This window comes from Stegodyphus dumicola, chromosome 11 (assembly GCF_044657685.1).
Source record: "Stegodyphus dumicola isolate Sdum_Otavi_A_Nest chromosome 11, ASM4465768v1".
In the NCBI taxonomy this organism is placed as follows: Eukaryota; Metazoa; Arthropoda; class Arachnida; order Araneae; family Eresidae; genus Stegodyphus; species Stegodyphus dumicola.
Genome location: NC_140778.1, coordinates 22,159,995 through 22,186,251, shown reverse-complemented (window position 1 = coordinate 22,186,251; position 26,257 = coordinate 22,159,995). Strand labels below are relative to the sequence as shown.

The window sequence follows — 26,257 nt, the reverse complement described above, 5'->3', positions numbered from 1 at the left end:
AAACCGCTTTAAGTATTATAACTTCACTAGCAACAGCTCAGATAAATTTGCTGCACATGCATGTGTAGAGAAATGTAATCTGTCTAAATTGAAATATTATATTTAAAATTGTTAAATGTTCTGTGATAAAAAGAAATATTTTAACTTTTTTTTTTTTTTTTTCAATAAAATGACTGAATTTATAAGTCATTTTTCTCCTTCCTTTCTGAATGCCTTTGTGCTGTAACGTTAGCACAAACGACGCGTATTCGAGAGGTCCAGGTACCTACCGGAGAGGCCATTGCTCATTTTTCAAGTTTCCAGCATCAAAATAAAATAATGATTCTACAGTGGCACCCGAACTAAAAGGTTGTGGGTGATGATTCTTCACCAGCAATATTTGGCAATTGAGTCCCCTAATCTCTAGTCGCCCTGTAAAAGTAGGTGTATGTAAGATATTTTATACCTCCTTTTTTGCTTGCCTTCGTTGTGTAATGGTAGCAAACTAGGCGCGTATTCGAGATGGCCAGATTCTAGTTCCGGCGAGGGCATTATTAATTTTTCATCTCTGTAGCTAATAACTATACAGTTTAACTGAATTTAGTATTCCATACCCTTATTAATTTGCTGATTTAGTTCGATATTTTCTTCTAGCTTTCTGCTTGAAACTACACACATGTCCATAAATTAAGGATAATGCAAAATCAGGCAAAGGAAGAGTTAGAAGCAAAACAAATTTGACTTATTTGTAAATCTTATTTATTAAACAAAAGCTAAAGAGCAAAATAAGATGCTTTATGTTTGACATTATTAAAAAAAATTAGCGATTTTTTCTCCCTTGAGCAAATTACAAATAAAACCTATTTACAAAAAAATACAATATTACGTGGTTGGTATGATTGTTAATACATTGCATGTCTTCCAGACGATGCAATACAGTCCGTACAACGCCTCAAAAAATCAAAAATCTCTAAGAAATCTCGATACTTCCATAAATCTTCAGGAGACAAACATTATCGGGCGCGTGGTACAGTCTGCTTATCATAAAAAAAACTCTCGCCAGTTAGTCTACAGCTGTCTGTTGACATAGAAACGGGCCTTGACCCATTTTTCGTAGGGGTGTCTTGATGACGAATAATAACTCTTTTCCCTTCAGCCAACTTTTACGAAAAACAAAATAACAATAAAGCAACCCTTGGCTCGCCCTATTTGAAATATACTGGATCTGTTGCTATAGCGACAGCCAACCGCCAGACACTGTGGCGGGGCTGTTCTTCTCATAGACAGACACTATCTGACAGATTCAAATTTTCAAATAAGCTTAAAAACAGGAAATACACCTACACTGGACTGGTCATTACTGTATTCTAAAGGAGGTGTGGCAGTTCAAAAAATCTCGAAGGAGAAGAAGTAAAGGTTCCCTAAGACAAATGTGGCTCCGTCAGACGGAAGACACACATTATGTATATCCCTGAAGGTTATTTTAAAGGGGTAATCCACCCACCTTCCATATCTTACTGAGCATGCGCGAAATAACATCAGGAAACAACAAACCGGCATCTTTTACCGCGTTGTTCGAAAAGGTTCTTTGTTGTTGTAGTCAAAAGTACTTGTAGTATCTAGTTATGTGAAATTCTTTAAAAGATTTTTTTAATGTAATTTTTGTAATGCCGTAAGTAAAATTGTTTTATCTAGGGTGCAAACATTTCTCTTGGTTTTCATAATGGTCATTCCAAATAATTGTCTAAAAGTTTTCTCGGTATTTTTTTTTAAGTTGTGGTCGGATAATTATAATGCATTTCAACGTTTTCAATTTATTTAGAGGTGCTTTTAATTGTCTTTATGTAAGTTTTCTGTTTCAGTTAGTTATACGCAAATTTTGCTTGTAAAATTTTCACAGTAAAATTTTAACTATGGATTCATAAAAATTCATTACGTATTGCATGACATGTGTTCCCCCCTTTTTAAGTTTACAGAATTAAATGTACTCATTTGTCAAATAATTCTGGATTAAATAGATTTTTTGCAAAATTAAAATTATGAAAAATCCAAGCATACTGCAATTTTACAATTATTAGTTGTATAGCGAAGGTGGAGAAGAGTCATTTTTTTAATTTTTATTTTAGAAAATACCTATAAGTTTGATTTTCAAGTTAAGTATTTAATCTTATATTAATGAATGTAAGAAGTATTGAATATTTTATGAAAAAAGAATGAAATCAGTTATTTTAATAATTTATGTGAAATTCTTTAAAAGACCTTGTAAGTGTAATTTTGTGTTTGTTAATTTATGTGAAATGCTTTTGGCTTTTGGCTGCAAACATTGCTCATGGTTTTCATATTGGTCATTCCGAAAATTTTTCGGTATTTGTGAAGATGCTTAAATTTTTATTTATTTATTTTTTAATATTCTGAAACTTGAGAAACGTCAATAAATATCATTGCTTTACATAAAATGTGTTATTTTTAATTTTAATATTCAATAATATGCTTGATATGAAAAGAATTACAAAATAACGTTATTTATGTAATTAATTGCAGATTTGTTAGAAATTTAACATCATAGCAGTAGTTAATTTTGTTTTCTATTAATTCTGATGTTAGTTATAAATTAATGCTGGATATTATATCAAATGAAAAACAATTATGTAGATTTACAGAAAGAAGTGTGAAGGAGGAAAATAAGGAATATAAAAATAATAAAATTTATTTATTTATTCATTTTTTTATTATTATTTATTTTGCAATTGAACTTTAGGATGTTCCATGCGAAATATCTAGACAATTAAAGATAAGAAGATAAATGATCAACTGCAAAATTATTCTAAAACAAAAGTCTCTGAATACTAATAAGTATTAAGAAATTTATTTCATTAAAATTTTGTCTTCATATGGCTCGCTATTTAAATTGAAATTAAAAATTGGCTAGGAATTCTGCAATTCGCCCAAAATTCCAACTAACATCATTTTGCTCATAAAACTCAAGAAATGTATGAAAATAAAACATTTTGAGTTATTTCAAAGTAAAAAATTTACTGCCTACCCGGACTAAGCTTTTTAAATTAAACCCTGCACTGTTGTTTCACTGAATAGCCATGGCTCTTCGGTATAGCGGCGTAGAGGCAAAACAGGTTTACATTGCGTCTATGGAAGCTTTTATTCTTCTCCTTACAGACTCTTTCGGCCAGATGGACAGATACTGATAAGGTCAAGGTCGGGAGAAGAAGTTTAAGGGGACAAAAACAGAGATTTTGACACGCCTGTATTTGTCAGATCAATGCACCCGATGGAATGGCACACATTCCAATTTCTAAAACATAAATATTTATTTTTATGCTTGTCTTGCAATATTTGAAACAGGAATCATAAAAATGAAATGGGTATTTCACATTATTATAGCGTTTGCTTAGTAAATTTCTCGAAGTAATGTAATTTTAATTAGCGGTCACTTACATATCGGAAGAAATGAGTATTTCTTTTTAAGCCAAATGTATGTCAATTTCATTCAACCCTTTCTTGCAATTACGTAATTTTATTCTGATGTAATGGAATTAATTTATTGGATGTAACTGATTGTCCATTTATTGCGATGTAACGGATAATTGATTTATTCCAATGAATTTTATTATGTAATGTACTGTTATAGATTTCATTATGGGATAAAGATTTAATTGTATTGAATTTTATTGTGATGTAATACCTCTTTAAATTTCATCAGCTCATTATAATATTATTCCTTAAAAGTCATTAAAATCTTTTATTAAACATTTAAAAAGTATTACTGAAGTTTTTTAATGTTATTCTGTACAGTTTCATAAACAAGTATCAAAATTTACCAAACATGTTACGCGTAACTGTTTTATGCCATTGCTTCGCTTAATAGATGGGGGAATTTACTTTCACTGTATAAAAATATGCAAATTTCTGCTTCTATTTATGACACGTGAAGGAAGGAAAGTAACTAGTGTTTCAAATTCTAAATTTCAATGATTGTAGGAGCAGATGAACAACGTTAGCATATGTTTAACATGAAACATATCACTGAGAAAATATATGATGGATTGTGAGAAACGGTGGGTGATTAAAAGAGTTGAAGGGAAACTGACATTGATATTGGTCATGTTAAAAGTAACGAAACCCTCACGCCAAAAATCTAGAAGTAATTTAAAAACACTAATGGGATATGCAACAGACAATATTTTAAGTGACTTTACTGTAGCAAACACTACTCGGATATCCACATACTGTGAGTCACATAAAAGAGGGTTTTATGCAACGAAACCCGTGATTTCTATACCATTACACCTTGCTGCGAAATTCATCCGAATACAGTGATGCAGTTAACAAAGTTATTGAGATTCCACTCAATTTTTAGTTCACGTGCTCTTTGCTGATGAGAAATATTCCATCTTTCACCGGCGTATTTGGTGAATGTTGACATTCTCCGGTGAAAGTTGACATTCTCCAATTTCGGTCTTTCACGGTAACACATAAATATACTGAGTGAAAAGGGAATTTCCCCGCTTAGTTCGCAGTTAAAGAGAAAAATAAGAATTATAAAATATAGTCCAATCAAATGCGGCACTCCTTCTATCGACTTCGCGCAGCTGTTATGTAATCGTCTGTCTGCAGCATCTGTCTCCGACAATTACAATTAAAATATATTAAGTTTCACTGCAAATTGTGAAAAATGCAGTTCAAGTACATTTAGTGAAATCACAGAGGAACTGGGGTGAAAGTTAAGCTATGGATTTCTAATCAGATTAAAAACAATTAGAATAAGCAAAAGGAATACAATCCGAATAAGAATATGTAAAAAATACCAATGAATGTCATTTTAAATATTGTCAGAAATCTATGTAATTAAATGTAAAAATACTTTTTTATTTATATAAGTATTTAAATTTAAAATGAAATTATATTGGATATCTCAATTTATATATCACATCTTTGTATTGCTTCTATTACATATATTGTATAAATCACATTCTCTGTACACTTATTATACATATATACATTACATAGCATTAATTATGGCCTAGTAAACTGATATCTTTACAGACAACCATCAGTGTTAAAGACAGGCTCAATTTACATAAATTTCTTTTGATCTCTGTGGCAAATTACAAGAAAAAGGATACTGCTTTTAGTTTCAGAAATTTTTTGTTTTTTATCATATAAAATAGCATATAAGTACACTTTGGAACATCTAAAATCCTACGTTGAATTTTCTACCATACTGCTCAGCATGCAATGCCAACAAAATACCTCCTGATAACTTGCACGTCTCTGGCTGATCAAATCTTCATATCACAAAGTTTTACATTTTCCATGTTTATATCAGTTTGGCCAAATAAACATTCAAAAGTAGATGTTCACATTACATTAATGGAGTCATCAAGAATATATGTTCCAGCTCACGCTGAGAATCAGTTTACCTGTTCAGTTTAGTTTCAGGCTTTTTCCATTCTCAGGCTCAGAATTTTGTTAATGCAAACAAATGTTTAAAACTTTTAGGTACACTAAGTATCACCTTCAGATGAATGCTGAAAGAAAAAAATCCTTCTAATGAATTACATGCATAATTCGCTTGCTACATAAAAATCTAATTAATATTTAAACTAATAACTTTTTATTGTATAATGTATTGATAAATTATAATGCACAGTTAAGCATTATAACTACATTAATTTTATTATAATTTAAATTATAATAAACTAATATTTAATTTTTAATCTATTTATAAACAAAGTAAACAAAAATAAAAGGCAGATTTCAAACAGGTTTGCACATTAATGTTGTCAATAATGCCTCGATTAATTTATTACCATAATTAATTATAATATCTAAATATTTCTCATAAGCACTTTTCCCGAACTTTCTGAAAATATTTTAAGCAGCCACATAAATTTCAATTTCGTCACGGTGTTCAGAAATCAATCGCCTCTGAATTTTCAAATTAGTTTCTGTACATAGTGGTTAATTTCGTTTTACTAACTGATTTGCTTGTAAATGGGCTCTAATTCATGAAGAAATAATAGAGAAGGGCTTCAAGAAAATAGGGATATCTTAATGGTCCATACAGTTCTGAAGATAACTGCATATGGGAAGGTGGACTGAAAGGTGATGAGCTGCAAGCTGAAGGAGACAACACAGACAGCAGCAGCAGCAGTATTACATGATTTGAGATCTAGAGACGGTATAGGACAACAATGAGAGACAGGATTCACAAAAGTAATGATGATATTTTATTAGATAAAATAATTAATTATTTTATTAGATAAAATAAAATATCACTATTAGTATTTAGTCTAACTCAAATGCAGGTTTTCTTTATTTTTTTAAATACAAAAAGCTCAGAGTTACTAATTTTTCCTTGCATCGGTTTCATTTGTTATTTTCTTACTCCAACTGCATCCTTTGTACTTAAATTACTTACAGAGTTTTCAATAGAAATAGTAAAGAGTAAAAAAATACATATGGCAAACCTATCTATCTAGAGAAAGCTAATTTAAAACATTTACATTTGACTGACACTGGGAAAATGAAAACCACATTCCATGAAATAATTAATTTGAAGTAACGAAAAAAAATTAAAATTCTGGAACCCTATATAAGCACTTGAGACTAGACTTTCCATTTACACAGAATTCTGTGTTTAATTAGTTCTTTTATGAATTTAAGACAAAAAATAATTAAACTAATAGTTTTAAGGTTGCTAAGAGAATTTTTAGGTTTAATTTGAATGTGCTAACATTTGTGGAACATTCTGATTCCACCCAGTTTTTGTCTGCCATTCTTTCCCCAAGTTTAAGATGCAAAAGACAATTGCGATTTTCAAAATTAGCAGCACACTAAACATTACCAAAACAACAACAAATTAACAATATTAAAAATGCAGGAAAAAAATTTTTTTTACGATTAAAATTAGGGTTTCTGAGCAAAACCAAGAAATTCGGCCAGCAGACAAAAAAGCAAATTTTGGGGTGCACAAAACTAAAAGTTTTCATTTGTTCCTACTTGTCAGAAAGACACTGAAAGTGTAGAAACTGACTTTATTTGTAATGGATGCTATACTGAGTCAATACATGAGAAAAATTAATAACTTAAATGATAATTTCAGAATGGATTAAGAATGATATAATTAGCAATAATAAAAGAAGAATTTAAGTTTGTTGTTGTTGAGGCTTAGTTTCTCTAGAATCACTATTCTGCTGTTTCCAAATATAAACAACTAAAGCTGTTATAGTAAATAAATTAAGCTTAAACAACTTTTAAATTGATGATAATTCTACAACTATAACATTGAACATTTATTATAATTCAAGCATTTTTAAAGCAAAAAAATGGACAATTTACCAACACATAAGAATAAAAAAAACTGAACTCAGAGTTAAGTAATAGGATGGATATATATATATAATTATATTTATATACTTTTGGTGCAGCCAATTTCCACCAAACAGGGAGGTGCACATCTACATGTAATAGCAGTCCCACATTCAAAATATCAACATGTTGAGGCTATTCCTTTTAGTTATGCGAGATACACACATATGTATGTACAGACGCCATGAAAAAAACCTCTTCTGAATCCATTTTAAATCAGTTTTACAAGTTTTTCGGGGTGGGCGAAGAATCCATTATTCCGTTCTTACGTACAGATATCATGCAACATCATTATATTGCATTCGATAGTGGTCAGAATGGATATTTTCATTAAAATGTGGTACCCGGAATTTTTCGTGATTACAATATTTCCTTTACAAGGAAGTAAAAAATGTGCCTGCCAGCACATCAAACAAGTTCCCCTAATTCAGTGTATATACAAGTTTTTAATTATCTTGTATTATTAATGCTCGTTATTTACTAAAGAGAAAATGTTTCCTGCCACAGTTGAAAAAAGTGAACTGAAATTTTATGTAGCTTAATAGTTATGACAAATATATCTGTCTGAGAGAATTTCTACATACATACAGTAAAGCCAAACTATCGACTATTCAAGTAACTGGCATATTTCAGAAAATTTTTCCCTCGAAAAAATTTAGTGAGAGATTTGTAATGCCATAATAGAGCTATTAACACATATACACTGTCACCAAAGTGTGATTTACTCCAATAATTAATAAAGATGATGTCACAATGCAAACATAGTAAGTCTCTTTTGGTTTAATGTGCATTTGACTAATTCTTGAAAAGCTGGTTTAATTTTTGAAAAAATGGATTAAGTTCCATATTTTCTTTCCATTTTCAAAAACTTCATGAATATCAGACTGCATGAAGTGCATTATTTTCAAAGCTACAACATGTGTTCATCAACAACATATTCAACTTTAAAAATAGGTAAAGAATGGCAATGCAATGTGAAAAATTCTAAATGATGTTAGCTTTTTACATGCATTATCCATAATTTGAGTCTCTGAATAATCTGCTTCTGCTGAAATGATTGGCAATGTCTCCTTAAACTTTCATGTTGAAAAGAGTTTCACAATCGGACAATATATTTTCTTTCATGCTGAAAGCCAACAGAGTCTGTAAGCTTTTATATCTTAAAAGTATTTTTCAGAATTTGATGGTTGTTATGTGTGTACAGGTTTGAAATGGACTGAATGCACTTACATCCAATGATGGTTTCCTGAAATTTATTTTCCCAACGAATAGATTTCTGGAAGTTTATGAGATAAAAATTAGTTGCCAAGACCAATGCCAGCTTGGCACTCATTAATTTGGTGAGACACCCATTTAATTCATAATTAATTAATTAAATTATTGTTAAATGTACTTATCACTATAACCTTGTTTTCCCAGCAAACTTTAACATTGTTGAGGCTTTTCATGTTACATTATGTATGACATACAATTCACATATAATTTCAATAAAAATATTTACATATATTCAAAATGTCTAAGAACATCATTTTAAAGTATGCTTCTGATATTCATGGTCCCATTTCTTGCATCCTCGTGTTTTCGTTTCTTTATGATTTACGACTTGACAGCAAATGATCAGCATTCGAAGGAGCATGAACCCAAACGTGACCACATACAGCTTCTCACTGTCAAGCAGACGAACAACTCGGCTGCCCGAAAATGGATGAAGACAGTCAAACAGCTTACTTAAACGAGATGTTCAGCAAGCAATTACTTTCAGAACATGTAAGTGCTGTAAAATACACTATATTACATAGATGTAAAAGTGTTGTCTTTTCATTTTATTTAATTAAAACGTCTTTTCTTCAAAAATAGTTTTTTTCCCTCCTATTTTTAACATACAGTACATTCAGTAATAATTTCACGTGTCCATAGACCCTTTCTTCGGAAAAAATACAATTATTCGAATGGGTTCCAGTCCCAAATTATTTGGATAATTGGAGTTCTACTGTACCTGCAAATTTCAAGTATCTGGAATTTAGCATTTTGTAATATTTCCAGGCGGTTAAGCTCTTACAGTATATCATGGCAATAAATATCTTGAAATTTAAAAATAACCATGCCAAAATTTAATTCTAATTATGGATATTAGAAAGTATTTTAAAAATAACATACTATGTAGTAACAGAAAAACATTTATTCAAGAAAAATATTTGATAGAATTAGGTACTGAGTTACACTTCTAGTGTACTGACAACAGCTAAAATAGCTTACTATATTGGCTAAGAACAAATGCAGTATGATAATTATTAAGGAATAGTTCATTTATGGAAATTTTCATTCCTGATCACTGTAGTCACAGGACAAATAACTGTACAGGACACTATATGATAAGATCTTTAAAAATAAATTTTTTGTAACTACCAAAAATATATGTAAGGTGCATATACATATATTATTTAGTTTTAAAAATTTTTTAATCTGTGCAATTCTGCAAAATATTCAATAAATACATACCATTTTGTTCAAAAATGATAAAAAATCTAACTCTTCCTTACCAGTTTTCAGGCAGGGTATAAATATTAGCAAGTTAATATTTTGATTTTTGACTGCAAACTCTATAATACTGTTAATCGGTGCAACAACATCACTTAAAACACATTTTTCATGTGCACAATTTTTTTTCCATTGAAAAAGTAACAAAATATCTAGTCAAAAACTTCTCTACATTTGTTCTTTTCAGTAAACTGGCTTGCAAATAGTAGGCATAAACACGTGTATATAATTCCATCAACTTCTCTACATTTGTTCTTTTCAGTAAACTGGCTTGCAAATAGTAGGCATAAACACATGTATATAATTCCATCAAATGTTATTTCTTGTATTCAGCACATATAGCTATCAATTTATAAATGTAACTGTGAGGTAGGATAAATAAATCACTTATATCATTGCCTTGTAAATTATAATTTATATAAGATGTTCATATACAGTCAAAAGTCTTTAATCCGGACTCGTCGGGACTTCGACTCCGGATTATCGGTTTTGCCGGATTATTGATCATCAGTTTAAATCTGGTACGATGGCATGCAGAAATTATAAAATTAAAAATATGAAACCGTAATTTATGAAATAAAGAGCAATTATGATCTAAAGGGTATCAAAATTTACAAGAAAAAAAAAGCTTAATATTTCTTTGTTTAGTTTATTAAACATTTCTTTCAATGCGCATGCATAAAGCATACATTACGCATAGTCGAAATTAGAAAATTGCAACCAGAAAACTATTTGATGTGTATTCATGATATTCATAATGAGGAGGAATTTGATTTAAACCATATCAAAGGCGGAGTACATTAAGAAGAAATACTACATTTAGTAATGAATTATTACCCGAATAAAATAAAAACATCTCTCCTGGAGATAAGGATAGTTCTGACAGATTAACTTCCAGTTCATTACGTGCTGCGACGTCCCAGGTCCACGTAGAGGCAGGTGCTACTGCTCGATTTATAGCACAATCGTATGGAATTACCACACGAAATGTGTATGATATACGGAACAATAAAGAAAAGTTGTTCAAATCTTACAGCAACAGTGATTTTAATACCGGAATCCGAAACAGGATATCTTTACATGAAGCGAAATCAGCAAACCTTGATGCTGTCTTGTACGAGTGTTTCCCGCAGTGGCGGTGTGATGGGGTACCTATTTCAGGCCTACTCCTGAAAAAAAAGGGAAAGCAGATTCATGCTGATTTAAAAATAGAAGAACCTATCGTAAATAAACAATATAATATCAGTTTATGTCTGTAATAATAATTTAATGCATATAATTAATAATTGAAATAATGTATATAATAATTTAATTAAATGTATCCAGTACGCCTTATTTATTTTGCACTTTTAGTCTGAATATTATCTTTTCTGTCCTGAAATGCGCAAAATCCTAAAATCCGCATAACCTCTGGTCCTAAGCTTTGAGGATTTCTGAACTTCTACTGTAGTTTGTGGGGACCAACGTATTATTTCGTATTAACCGATATTTCGTCCAATGCATTTTCACATTAAATGTATTTCACTGTATTATAAGAACTGTTGTGTAAAACACTTCTTAAAAACACTTAGAAAGTTACTGTTTGAAATATTTTACCTTACTTCTGAAAAGCTGAGTATATCTTAAACCATTGCTTGGAAAATATAAAAACTATTAGATCAATACCAAATAATTCAAGGAGGTGGTACTACTCTTTTGTTTATTAAAGTATAAATAAATAAAATTTAAAGCATGCATTCAAGATGCAATACAATAACAAAACTTTTTCCTTCGGTTTTGCATACAGCTAAAAATTGGAAAAAGGCCAGTTTTTTTATTTCAGAATACCTTGTATATTTTTCCTTCTTCAAATCTAAAATAGGTGTATTTTATATTCAGTGATACTCCGTAAACATGTCAATCCTTTCTTCTCGAAAGATAATAATTTTTACTTAAATAAACAACTGGTTCATGTAAAAAAAACATTTTTCGAGTAATTATGCTCAAATTATTGCTTTTCTGAATTAAACAGCGAGCCTAAGTGTAACATAATATGTAACTGCACTTACCTTTTTTATGTAGAATTGAATAACAACAAGCAGTCACAAAACAAACAAAAAAAAAAAAAAGAGAGAGAGAAAAGATTAATGTTGCACAAATTACTACCATTGGAACAATAGACACAAGATAATGACTAAGCAATTTGTCGATTGAGTCTATGGCGCCCGCCTGTACTCTTACATATGCATCGGCATCACATATTTTCGTTCATGTAGATTTACAAGATCAGTTTAACTTATATGTTAAAAACTGTAAAAAGCACTATCTGATACAAATCAAAGCGATATAAATATCTATGGATCTTAAGCATGAACTACAGTTTTTGCAACAATTTGCAGGAAATGTAGCATTGCCGGTTGAAACTCTAATGTTGTCAACAATATAGTGGCATGCAAAAGCGTATTTTGGATATATCTCTAGATATCAAACCTAGAGCATTTTTTGTACCTTTTTGTAATCATAGTTTGAACCTTTTCGTTCGCAGCATAAACAATGCTGCGAACAACAGTTTATTGAGTGCAAACTTATTAGGTATCTAAATTAATGTTTTTAATAATTTTAAGATAATAAAATTAGTATTCAGCTATATATTTGATATCCAATTTCACTTCGCTTGCAGTGTTACGTTTTTATAACAGGCTGTTGTTGTTGACTAATGCTCACTTGTCTGACCTACAGTCACCCCAAGGTCTATGAAATTCCTCGTGGCAAGGAGCGCAAGATACGCCTGTTGTTGGCAACAGCCTTCAGCACCTTACAGGTGACAGTGCGCTAAAGCTCAGTTTCCACCCCAATTTTGATGACAGCATCCAGGGGGATGTGTCCGACCGTCTCCCACCCCTCTTTTCCTACCACCAATCTTTCGATAAGACTTTTGCCTCGCATATTTAGAGTACCCCATGGTGCAAGGATACTATACATTTACAAACATGCATGCCTTCTCCGAAATTCGAACCCGAGCCCTTTAGCACCGCAGTCAGCAACGCTAACCACTATACCAGTTGGGCGGCTTTTTATAACATAAATGTACATATAATTCTTCAATAAATATGTTTGAGTGTGGGTTTTGGCAAAGCACAAAATGTTTGCACATTCATCTGTGTTTTACTATATAATCAATAATGTCTGATTATACACACAGGAAAGCCTTAACAAACTGCTGATGAGGTAATGCAGCATGTTGCCAAAATTTTTTTATGTGGCAATCCAGATATGCATGTAGCATCTGCCTGAAATGGCTGTCTAGAAAATTTTGCCACTCATACTACAAAACTTCCTTCTATAGGAATTTCAATGTTTTGCTGAGCAAATGACAAAAGCTGCAGGTCTTTGGTGAAATATCAGACTTTGTTTTCTGCTGTCACAAAGCATGTTGTGGCTTGCTTAAAGCCATTATCATTCACGTCGTTCCGTCCTATTTTAGAATTTGAATACAAGGTTTGTTCACTTTTCAATTTTTTTTTTTTTTTTTTTTTTTTTTTTTTTGTAAACAGATTGCTGTACATAACAAGCAACATAGTACAACAGTACAAAGCACCAAGAAGTATCCGAGTATTACATGGAAAAGAAGAATAAAATAAAACAGTAAGAGTCAAAGTAGCATTTAAATAGATATAACGATTTCCGAACCGATGTCTGTCTCCAAACTCGACAATGATATTATGAATTATCTTCAAAGTTACCAACGAGCTCATAACTTTTTAGTGGGGATGCAGATAAGAAGAAACTACCACAGGAAAGAAATGAAAAGAAATGTTTAACAAAGTAAATTTCATTTTGATGACAATGACCCAATCATTAAAAATGGACGGCAAAATCTGTAGTATGGTTCTAGATCCAGAAAATAACGCAACCAATAGTGAAAAAGTTGAGAGAGTGGTTTTTGAAAATAAAAAAATTTGGATTGGCAAGTTAGTTGGAATTCTTGACACCGCAATTACAAGACTTGAACAAGGAACCTTTGTAACTGAACAAAATATTATGTCTGTGTACCGAATTAAAGAGAAAGTATTAACACTAAAACCGAAGCAACTTACATTCAAAGAAATGTTTGGCTAATCTTTGGAATATGGTAACAGTTAGTTTGGCGAGATTTTGGTAAGGTGATAAAGGTTGTAGCTAGGACTTTAGCAATGTACCTGGATAAAGTCAAGAGTGTGCACAATGCCATTTTTGTGCAATTCTGGGATTTTTTTAAGTGAAAATAGGTCGACGTATACATGGATGATCCCGTGTATGTACAATTCTTAAAAATGCGGCAAGCAGTGGGCGATTCTGCACTTTCTCCCAATTTCTAACCTAATCTTCGTCATGATTAAGCACTTTTGTTCCATAAAAGTTCTAGCATAAGCGTAATTCGGTTAGCAGATTCTTGGAAAAAAATGTTGAGTAAAAAAAAAAAAAAAAATGCCTTTACTTGGTGAAAAGAAAATGGCATCCAAATAAAAACTAGCAATCCCAGAATTGAACAAAAATGGCACTGCGCACACTCTTGACTTTATCCATGTACACTGCTAAAGTCGTAGCAAGTAACCTTTATTGCCTTACCAAAATGTCGCCAAACTACCTGTTTACCATATTCCAACGATTAGCCGTATTTACAGCAAGCAGTAAGGAATATTTTCATGATACTTTTGAAAAATGACAAATCAAATGCTTCAGATAAATCGTGTCTGTATTTATAACTAAATAATTGTATCTTAATTTATGCATATAAATTTGCACAAAATGCTGAACTAGTCTGTAGGTATGTTACATTCAGTTATAGAGAATATCATGAAAAACGTATTATCTACGAGCGACAATACACTTACATGGATAAATTTTAAAACGTACTGACTAAATATTAAAATATCTAAGCATAAGGTGTCAAATTAAGAAAAAAACTGAATTATTTAATTATCAAAGCATTTGCAAAACTCCTCCCATACTTTCATTAACACATATATTTATTAGCATTGGGGGTAAAAACATTTAAATTATAAAATTTGAGATATTTATATTAAAAAAATTCTAAAATTTTTAATATACATATCTCAAATTTTAGAATATTTTAATAAGAATTTTAGAATTCTTGGAAGCACTTCTGCAAAGGATCCGTTAAATGTAGGAAGCGCTAACAAATCCTTTGCAGAAGAAAACCCGCAATCTTTTTTATTACGTATTTCACCCTTAAGACAGTAAATAAATTATAAAAAAGCATTTATGGTTATAATTTTAAAAAAAAGGTGGTACTTACGTATTATCCCAACCAGGTTGGCGCGATTTGTAAGTTTGAGTAAAAAAGTATGAATAGAAAGAAAATGTACATTTATTAATTACAGATAATTTTTAATACAGTTTTTTATATTATTTTGTTTTAAAATATAAAATAGCAATTAAACCCTTCCGGTTTCGAATTTGAATAAGTTGCAGAATTATTTTTTCGGCGGAAATCTTTTGGCTATTGCTTTTAGCACTGATTGAAAACAGTCTTTGCCATTGTAATTATTCCAATTTATAACAGTTTTGTCAGCAATTCCCATCTCTTCTGCACAAAATTTAATTGAGATTAACTCTTTACACCAACAATAAATGAAGCGCACCGCTGTCACAAATGAAATTCAGCTGCCTTCAAACCAATTTCCGGTTCTTACACCCAAATGTTGATTGCACTCTTCGACGTTACATTTCCAGAAGATTTGCTTTCCAAAATACAGTTTCATTTTATGAACATTTTTACAAGTACGTTCGTTCGGTATAATTCCATATCCCTGCAAAAATTCAACAGCATCTTTTTCACTCGCAGGCAGATCCCAAATACCCATAGTTAAAGTATTTCAGGGCACTCAATCTAACCAGTAAGAAAAATAATTTCTTTACGAAAAACTACGTATAACATGTAGGGTTGCCGTAAGTAGGGTCGCCAAATTTGGCAATTTATGCGAATTTTGGCCTGGTTGCGTTAATACGTAAGTACCAAAAAGGTATATTAAATTTAAAAAAAACAGGTTATGTACAACAGTGTTACTTCAATAAATTCCATGAAATAAAATATTACCTGGCAAATTTCTATGAGTAAAATTTAATCTGGCAAATTTCTATGAAAATCTTGACATACAAACTCCTGTTGTGGATTCTAAAAAAACTTGTTGTTGATCTTTACAATATGGTAACTGGTAATTTGGCGACATTTTGGAGGTGATAAATGTTACTACCTGGGGCTTTGGTAATAATGTGAGCAGTACTCAGTTCCGATTACGCATTATTTTGTGTGAGGGAAATGAGAGATCATGGGATATATCATGTGATATTAATGGACAAATTACGGTTCTTTAATCGGAAAAGGGGTGAAATCGGGAAAAAATCTAGAAATTTTGTATTTGGTTTATTCTGTGTTGTGTGAAACAGTGTTCGTGAATTTTTGGATCCCACGGCCGTAACTAAAGAAAAGTTTATCGGACTAAAAGAAACTAAACTAAAAAACTAAAAACTAAAAAAATGTAACTAACGAAAAGTAATCAAGATTCTGAAGAAGATTAGGTAAGTTAGTATTTTTAATTATTTGAGGATATTATTTATATGCATTGTTCTAAATGTAAGGTGGAAGTAAAGGAATTTGGTATTATTGGGAAAATTGTTATTAGCAATGATTTAGTTTAAAGTAATTAGGATTGTAAGGTAATTTTTATTAATTTAATGTATGTGCTCATTTATATTTTAAGTAGTGTTTTTGAATTTAATTATATTTTAATTAAATGATAGTTATTTTGTGAATTTTATGTTTGTAGGAATTTCGTATACGTTTCAGTTGAAGTAAACGTGCATGGAAATAATTTAAATATCTGACACTAAGTATTTGTAATGGTTGCGGTATGAATTCGTTGGTGACGTTTATAATATAATAGATGATTTAGAGGTAAAAGTTTTTGGATATTTAATTTATTTTATATGTGGAAATGTTCATATTTGGAAAGGGTAAATACTTTTTCGCGATCAGGTAATTTCATATATGTTCTTTTTCCCGGGTTTAAAGATTGAGAAAATTGTCATTTATTTTCGTGAAATTTTTCTAATTTATGAGAAAAAAGCAGTGTACATGGATATAGTGAAGAGTGTGCGCAATGCCATTTTTGTGCAATTCTGGGATGCTTTTTTAAGTAAAAATAAGTCGACGTGTACATGGTTTAGTGATATTTTAATTAAATGATAGTTATTTTGTGAATTTTATGTTTGTAGGAATTTGGTAAACGTGCATGGAAATAATTTAAATTTTTGATACTAAGTATTTGTAATGCTTGCGGTATGAATTCGTTGGTGACGTGTATAATGTAATAGATGATTTAGAGGTAAAAGTTTTTGGATATTTAATTTATTTTATATGTAGAAATGTTCATATTTGGAAAGGGTAAATACTTTTTCACAATCAGGTAATTTCATATATGTTCTTTTTACCGGGTTTAAAGATTGAGAAAATTGTCATTTATTTTCGTGAAATTTTTCTAATTTATGAGAAAAAAGCAGTGTACATGGATATAGTGAAGAGTGTGCGCAATGCCATTTTTGTGCAATTCTGGGATGTTTTTTTAAGTAAAAATAAGTCGACGTGTACATGGTTTAGTGATATTTTAATTAAATGATAGTTATTTTGTGAATTTTATGTTTGTAGGAATTTGGTATATGTTTAAGATGAAGTAAACGTGCATGGAAATAATTTAAATATTTGATACTAAGTATTTGTAATGCTTGCGGTATGAATTCGTTGGTGACGTGTATAATGTAATAGATGATTTAGAGGTAAAAGTTTTTGGATATTTAATTTATTTTATATGTAGAAATGTTCATATTTGGAAAGGGTAAATACTTTTTCACAATCAGGTAATTTCATATATGTTCTTTTTACCGGGTTTAAAGATTGAGAAAATTGTCATTTATTTTCGTGAAATTTTTCTAATTTATGAGAAAAAAGCAGTGTACATGGATATAGTGAAGAGTGTGCGCAATGCCATTTTTGTGCAATTCTGGGATGTTTTTTTAAGTAAAAATAAGTCGACGTGTACATGGTTTAGTGATATTTTAATTAAATGATAGTTATTTTGTGAATTTTATGTTTGTAGGAATTTGGTATATGTTTAAGATGAAGTAAACGTGCATGGAAATAATTTAAATATTTGATACTAAGTATTTGTAATGCTTGCGGTATGAATTCGTTGGTGACGTGTATAATGTAATAGATGATTTAGAGGTAAAAGTTTTTGGATATTTTATTTATTTTATATGTGGAAATGTTCATATTTGGAAAGGGTAAATACTTTTTCACAATCAGGTAATTTCATATATGTTCTTTTTACAGGGTTTAAAGATTGTGAAAATTGTCATGTATTTTCGTGAAATTTTTCTAATTTATGAGAAAAAAGCAGTGTACATGGATATAGTGCCGAGTGTGCGCAATGCCATTTTTGTGCAATTCTGGGATGTTTTTTTAAGTAAAAATAAGTCGGCGTGTACATGATTTATGCGTATGTGTTATTTTGAAAAACGCGTAAGGAGTATGGTATTGTGCACTTTTTCCCAATTTTGCAGTGAATATTTATCATGATTAAGCAGTTTTGTGAGATAAAATTTCTAGCATAAGTGTAATTCGGCTAGTAGATTGTTGGAAGAAGTGTTCAGTAGATAAAAAGAAAAGAAACATGTCTTTACTTCGTGAAGACAAAATAGCGGCGGGAAAAAAAAAATAGAGTGTTGCTGTAGGAGAGTTGGTCGCCAAATTTTCGCCAAAAAAACGCCAAGTTACCATAATGTAAAGATCAACCAAATTTGTTCCTTGAATTAAAACCATAAACATTGTGACCAAGAGCAAAATATTGCTAGTATCTTTTCAGTTCAATTATTTATTATGGGTACCATATGAGACAATTTGTTTATGCTTCAGATACTTATGATAACATTCAATGATGTTTGAATGCTGTAAAAGTTGCAAGTGAAACTGAAACTTTCGTTTTTCTTTTGTACATAGATGTTCTGGCATTTCATCCGCAGAGAACCCGTTGGCGCCATTGCATTTTACTCGCCAAGCTTGCGGTTCATCGGCGATGAGCCGAGCCGCAAACGTGATATTTTATAAACGTGATTTTTAGTGCATGTAAATTCAAGTTAGCAGACAAAACAATATATTAAGCATATGGTAGTAAAAATTCACAGATAATAAGCATGTAGATGTAAAACTAACTTGTTAAACGTGATATACGAAAATTGTATTAGATTCAAGTTAGCACAGAAAAGAATATATGAAGTATAAGACAATATATAAGCATTTATAACGGAAATAAAAATTCATTTGAAAAATATAAATTAGTATTAATGTACTGAAATTAACCTGTTAAACGTGATAAACGAAAAAAATTTGTCTTAAATTCCAGTTAACACAGAAAACAATATATTCCTTACACCAGCATTGGTTTGCTAATTTTGATGACCATGGTGATGCATCAAACTATTCTGTCATCTTAGATAATCAATAATCTTTTTTATTTCAATTTAATCATCTATTTATGTCACACCTACCATCCTCTGAAAGGTTATTGTTAGAAAACCAATAACAATATATTATCTTGTTAATATTTTACGCCAGAAAATTGATTTATTCTCATAATTTTAGATGACAATAACCAATAATAAAAATAAAAGCATTACTTAGTTATTTAAATTGCTGGTTCTTAAGAGCTGTTAATAATTAAGAACACTAAGTGAACAGCCGTGTTACAAATTAGCATTCACCCCTCCCGCCGTATTTTCTTCCTTTCATCCCGAACCGAGACCGGCATCTATCTACGAAAATATTTCTATCTATTTGGTGTTAAAAAATTCAGAAAAAATAATAATAAATAAGAGAAGAATAATACAAATCTGCAAATGCGAACAACGACAGTGATAATTCAACAAAATGAATGCAAGAGGAATGGTTGCAAACTTCGAACAAGCGAATAGGATAAATCCGCTGGACTACCAGGTTTGAACTATTATCGCCAAAGTTAGCGATGTTTACATTTAACGGGTTCTCTGTGGAAGTGCTTCCAAAAGTGTGTTTTTTTTTTTTTTTGCAAATTAAAGAAGCACTTCCGCAGAGAACCCGGTAAATGAAAACATCGCCAACTTTGTCGATGATAGTTCAAACCTAGTAAACTATCAGATTCATCCTATTCACTTGTTTGAAGGTTGCAACCATTCCTCTTGCGTTCATTTTTTGAATTATCACTGTCGTTGTTCGCATTTGGAGATTTATTCTTCTTCTCTTATTTATTATTATATTTTCTGATTTTCCACGTTATTTTTTAACAACGAATAGATAGAAATATTTTCGGATAATTTAAGAAGTTTTCGTCGATAGATGCTGCTTCTTGGATCTAATTTTTATGGCTTAAAATTTTAACAAGATACTATATTGTTAATGCTTTTCTAACAATAACCTTTCTGAGGATGGCAGGTCTGACATAAATAATTATTATTAAATTGGAATAAAAAATATTATTGATTATCTAAGATGATAGAGTAGTTTGATGCATCCCCATGGTCATCAAAATTGGCAAACCATTTCTGGCGTAAGGAATACAGTTCAAATGACTCTTGAAAAATAATAAAATGTATAAAGTTCTAGTTTTATTAACAATGTTACTGAAAAAAATTTGATTACTGCTGAAGGTTATTTGTATTGTGAAATATAGTATGAAAAAGACAAGTTTACTTTCGTATAGCACGTTTTAACCGGTTAGTTTTGCATCTACATGCTTATTATCTGTGAATTTTTACTACTATATGCTTAATATATTGTTTTGTCTGCCAACTTCAATTTCCATGCACTAAAAATCACGTTTCCGTCTCGGCTCATGCCTTCGCGAGTAAAAATTGCAACGGCGCCAATGGGTTCTTTCGTGAAGTGCCAATGGGTTCTCTGCGGATCAAAACTCCAAATTAAAAATTCAATTTCTTTGAACACTGGATAAAACACATAGACTAGCTTTTAAACAAATACCTACCAAATTTGAGTTTCTTACCTGCTTAAAAACGATATTTCCGTAGTGAATTCCCCTAAATTTTTTCTTAGGTGCTTCTCTCATCAGGTTGCTTTATTTGGTACATCCAGGACTGACTGAATATATTTGGCAGTTTCTATTTGATGCATGTCCTGGATTGACTATGAGAACTCAGTTTCCTATGTTATACCACTATACTGGCTTTGTGAATGTTATACACTTGACGCATTTGATATTGAAGCTCGATAATAATACTGAGAATAATATTTGCTAATAATACCTCTACCTAGGTAAAAATGATGTAAAAAAAGGAATTATGTAATTTAACTGCAGGTCTTAGTATTTCATCATAATAAAACACATGTGGATGAAATATTTAGCCATTCTTCAGAATTGCAGTATCAGAAGTATATCAAAGCGGTAACAAACATATGATGAACAAAATGCATTTTGGTAGGTCACAGACGTAACACTGAACACGAATTATACAAAAACTGTGAAAATTAGAATCCAGTATCAAGCACTTAAATTTTGAAAAAGGTGAAAGAACTGCAAAACACATTCTGAATAAGAGCTTCTCAATCAAGTTTGGTATAAACAGCTTTGGACCCTTTAGGACAGGATAGTAGCAAAGTTAGCTTTAACTTAAGATTATTTAAAAAAACACTTGAGATATATCTTACACAAAGAAAGGCTTTTGCTTAGTTTTGTTTGTTTGTTTTTTGAAGGATATAAATGGTTTATTCCTTATTTGTATCAAATGACAATTTACAAACAGCACACAGGGTCAGCAGTACCTTTTATATCACATGCTATAATGCCTCTATATCTAAAGTTCTGCTACTATATGAATCTCTAAATTGCAAGAATTTTGCTACCACTTAATACTGACATCTGTTAAAACTGACTTGCCCCCAAAAAAATGAGGTCTGTTTGCTGATGGACAAATAATTACTGCATTGATAATTAAAGCCTGGTACTAATTTAACATCTCTTCAAATGGCAGGTTTTTCTTGTTGTGTAGGCCAACATATAAGTCTTCAAATTATTCTATTATCCACATGAATTGTTACATACATAACATGAGAGATTTCTATGTTCAGTGGGAATGCATATTTTACTCATCATTTACTAAAAATGAATTTTCACATACCTTATACACAAGTTTTCTCCGTTGTGTGAATATGCACTCGCCTGTTCTATTTAGCCTTATTCTTGTTTACCTCTTACATTCCTCACAAGGATTTTCTACAGGAGGATTTTCTCCTGTGTGAATGCGCATATGATTGGTTAAAGTAATCTTGTGTCTAAATGACTTCCTACATACTTCACACACATGAGGTTTCTCTCCTGTGTGAATAAGCATATGACTATATAAATTACTCTTCTGACTAAATGACTTTTTACATACTTCACAGACATGAGATTTCTTTCCTGTATGAATAAGCATATGAGTGTATAAACTTCCCCTATGACTAAATGCCTTTTTACATACTTTACAAACATAAGATTTCTCTCCTGTGTGAACAACCATATGACTGGTTAACTTATCTTTCTGACAAAATGACTTCTTACATACTTCACACACATGAGGTTTCTCACCTGTGTGAATAAACATATGACTGGTTAAATGACTCTTACGACGAAATGACTTGTTACATACTTCACACACATGAGGTTTCTCTACTGTGTGAATAAACATATGACTGTTTAAACTGACCTTAAGCCTAAATGACTTTTCACATATTTCACAGATATAAGGTTCCTCTCCTGTGTGAATACGCATATGATTCTTCAAAGCCTGCATGTGTCTATATAATTGCTTACATACTGGACACATATGAGGTTTTTCTTTTGTGTGAGTGAGCATATGAATCCTTAAAGAACTCCTATGTCTAAATGACCTTTTACATACTTGACACAAATGACATTTTTCTCCTGTGTGAATAAGCATATGGCTTTTTAAAGCACACCCCACACTAAATGACATGTTACATACTTCACACACATGAGTTTTCTTTCCTGTGTGAATAAGCATATGAGAAGTTAAAGAATCCTTGAGGCTAAATGAGTTATTACAGACTTCACACACATGAGGTTTCTCTCCTGTGTGAATAAACATATGTCTGCTTAAAGAAGACTTATGACTAAATGACTTCTGACAAACTTCACACACATGTGGTTTCTCTCCTGTGTGAATAAGCATATGACTCTTTAAAGAAACCTTCTGTCTAAATGACTTCTTACATACTTCACATATATGAGGTTTCCCTCCTGTGTGATTAAACATATGAGCGTCTAAGCTACCTTTCTGCCTAAATGACTTCTTACATACTTCACACATAAAAGGTTTCTCTCCTCTGTGAATAAGCATATGACTCTTCAAATTACCCTTGTGTCTAAATGACTTCTTGCATACTTCACACACATGAGATTTCTCTCTTGTGTGGATAAGCATATGCCTATTTAAATAATTCTTCTGAATAAATGACATCTTGCATACATCACACACATGAGGTTTATCTCCTGCGTGAATAAGCAAATGAGTGGCTAAACTACCCTTCTGACTAAATGACTTCTGACATACTTCACACACATGAAGTTTCTCTCCTGTGTGAATAAGCATATGTGAATTTAAAGCACTCCTTAGACTAAATGTCCTCTGACAAACTTGACACAAATGAGGTTTCTCTCCTGTGTGAATCAGCATATGATTCTTTAAGTAATATTTATGTGTAAATGTCTTCATACATACTTCACACATATAAGGTTTCTCTCCTCTGTGAATAAGCATATGAGTCTTCAAAGAACCCTTGTCTCTAAATAACTTCTTACATACTTCACACACATGAGTTTTCTTTCCTGTGTGAATAAGCATATGAGAAGTTAAAGAATCCTTGAGGCTAAATGAGTTATTACAGACTTCACACACATGAGGTTTCTCTCCTGTGTGAATAAACATATGTCTGCTTAAAGAAGACTTATGACTAAATGACTTCTGACAAACTTCACACACATGTGGTTTCTCTCCTGTGTGAATAAGCATATGACTCTTTAAAGAAACCTTCTGTCTAAATGACTTCTTACATACTTCACATATATGAGGTTTCCCTCCTGTGTGATTAAACATATGAGCGTCTAAGCTACCTTTCTGCCTAAATGACTTCTTACATACTTCACACATAAAAGGTTTCTCTCCTCTGTGAATAAGCATATGACTCTTCAAATTACCCTTGTGTCTAAATGACTTCTTGCATACTTCACACACATGAGATTTCTCTCTTGTGTGGATAAGCATATGCCTATTTAAATAATTCTTCTGAATAAATGACATCTTGCATACTTCACACACATGACGTTTATCTCCTGCGTGAATAAGCAAATGAGTGGCTAAACTACCCTTCTGACTAAATGACTTCTGACATACTTCACACACATGAAGTTTCTCTCCTGTGTGAATAAGCATATGTGAATTTAAAGCACTCCTTAGACTAAATGTCCTCTGACAAACTTCACACACATGAGGTTTCTCTCCTGTGTGAATAAGCATATGATTCTTTAAGTAATATTTATGTGTAAATGTCTTCATACATACTTCACACATATAAGGTTTCTCTCCTCTGTGAATAAGCATATGAGTCTTCAAAGAACCCTTGTCTCTAAATAACTTCTTACATACTTCACACACATGAGGTTTCTCTCCTGTGTGAATCAGCATATGACTCTTTAAATTAGATTTATGTGTAAATGACTTCATACATGCTTCACACATATAAGATTTCTCTCCTGTGTGAATAAGCATATGCCTTTTTAAACTACCCTTCTGAATAAATGACTTCTTACATAATTCACACACATGAGACTTCTCTCCTGTGTGAATAAACATGTGCACCTTCAAATTACTCTTTTGACTATATGACTTCTTACATACTTCACACACATATGAAGGCATGTCTCCTCTGTTAATTAGCATATGCTTGCTTAAATTGGTGCTTGTTTAAATTGCCGGTTTGTCTGCTGTGTGAAAAAGCAAATGCTAAATTAATCATTTAACTGTCTTCTTACGCACTAAAATCACATCAGGCTTCTCTCCAATGTGAATTCGCATATGCATGTTTAAATTACGTTTTCCATTAAATAAACTCTTAAATTTCACATACATGAGGTTTGTGTTCCGTAAGGATCTCTGCATGTGCTCTTTTAAACACTGGCTCTTAAAAATGATTTGTTACAATTTCCAAGAACATGTAACTCTGCACTAAATTAGTAACTTTTTTGACTTGAAATCCATCTTCGTTTAATATACAATTTATTTCACTTTACGAACACACACAGATAAATGCACTTATTTACATGTTGTATAATGATCAGGTGATTTGTACATCTTTAATAATGAAAAAACATTCAGTTTTTCATTAACGTAAATTAACTGCTACTCACTTCACTCAAACAAAGCAAAAAATAGGCGTTCTTTGACCTAAGTACAATTCCGAGAAGGGAAATGCTACAAACTTATAGCCTCCATGGACCTTATAAGAAATAGACTAACCAAGGAGGTTAGAAGGTTCCCTACACCACTCAATAACGCTCCTTTTGCCTCTTCGCTCCAACTGATTAAAAAAATCCAAATTCAGATACTCATCCATTCTGCAGTAAGCACCGATTTTGACACACTCATCAATAATCAAACAGACACAGACAGACAGACAAAGTAGACAGATGTCTTTTGTTGCACCCGCTAAGTCTTTCTGCACCGATGGGCGAAAAATCAAGCATAGGTGCGAAGGAAAGGTATATATAAAGGGGGGCAATTTCGTATTTCAGAGGAGAGTAAAATGGAACTTCGTATATTTTATACGAGTTTGAAAGGCCAGGAAGAAAAGATAGGACAAAATAAAGTAAAAAATAAATGGCCCAAAAGTAATGGAGAGGAAAAAAAAATTTTGCTGCTGCTGCACACTACATAATGTTCCGTGTTTTGTATAATGAATTTTTATCCGTTCGATGTTATGTAGATGAAGAAAGGCTGTTTTGGAATGCGGCAGATATTTTACCATTAATACCTACATCTAGTAAACAGACATTGGATGTTTTATCCGTATTTTTTCCGGAACCCCATATGTATAAAAGGGTAAAGAATCTGAAAAATATCGGAAGGAAGGAAGATGGACATATTCTGACGAGCGAAGAAATGTTATACCTAGCGGACAAAAATCCAAGTAATGAACAACTGCTCGCATGAGCATATACCATTTTAACACAACCACTGGTTCCTGTAACAACTAAGAAAGCGTTATACC

General features: G+C 31.5%; 1 protein-coding gene across 2 annotated transcripts; it reads right to left on the bottom strand.

Annotated features, from left to right (window-relative positions):
- Positions 1–138: 138 nt before the first annotated feature.
- On the bottom strand, positions 139–25,677 carry LOC118205312 (uncharacterized). Of its 2 annotated transcripts, XM_085826582.1 has the most exons (3): positions 20,979–25,677; positions 10,744–11,075; positions 139–5,525 (listed from the first exon to the last, which is right to left on the bottom strand). In XM_085826582.1, exon 1 carries the CDS (start codon positions 24,928–24,930, stop codon positions 22,177–22,179), a length of 2,754 nt encoding a protein of 917 aa, XP_085682708.1. In that variant the 5' UTR covers positions 24,931–25,677; the 3' UTR covers positions 139–5,525; positions 10,744–11,075; positions 20,979–22,176. The 2 variants fall into 2 exon arrangements, with proteins under 2 accessions (XP_085682708.1, XP_085682709.1); XM_085826583.1 differs by lacking the exon at positions 10,744–11,075.
- Positions 25,678–26,257: the final 580 nt, after the last annotated feature.

Excerpts from the sequence above, each read along its gene's own strand:
- LOC118205312 (XM_085826582.1), bottom strand. The coding sequence starts at position 24,930 with ATGCTAATTAACAGAGGAGACATGCCTTCATATGTGTGTGAAGTATGT.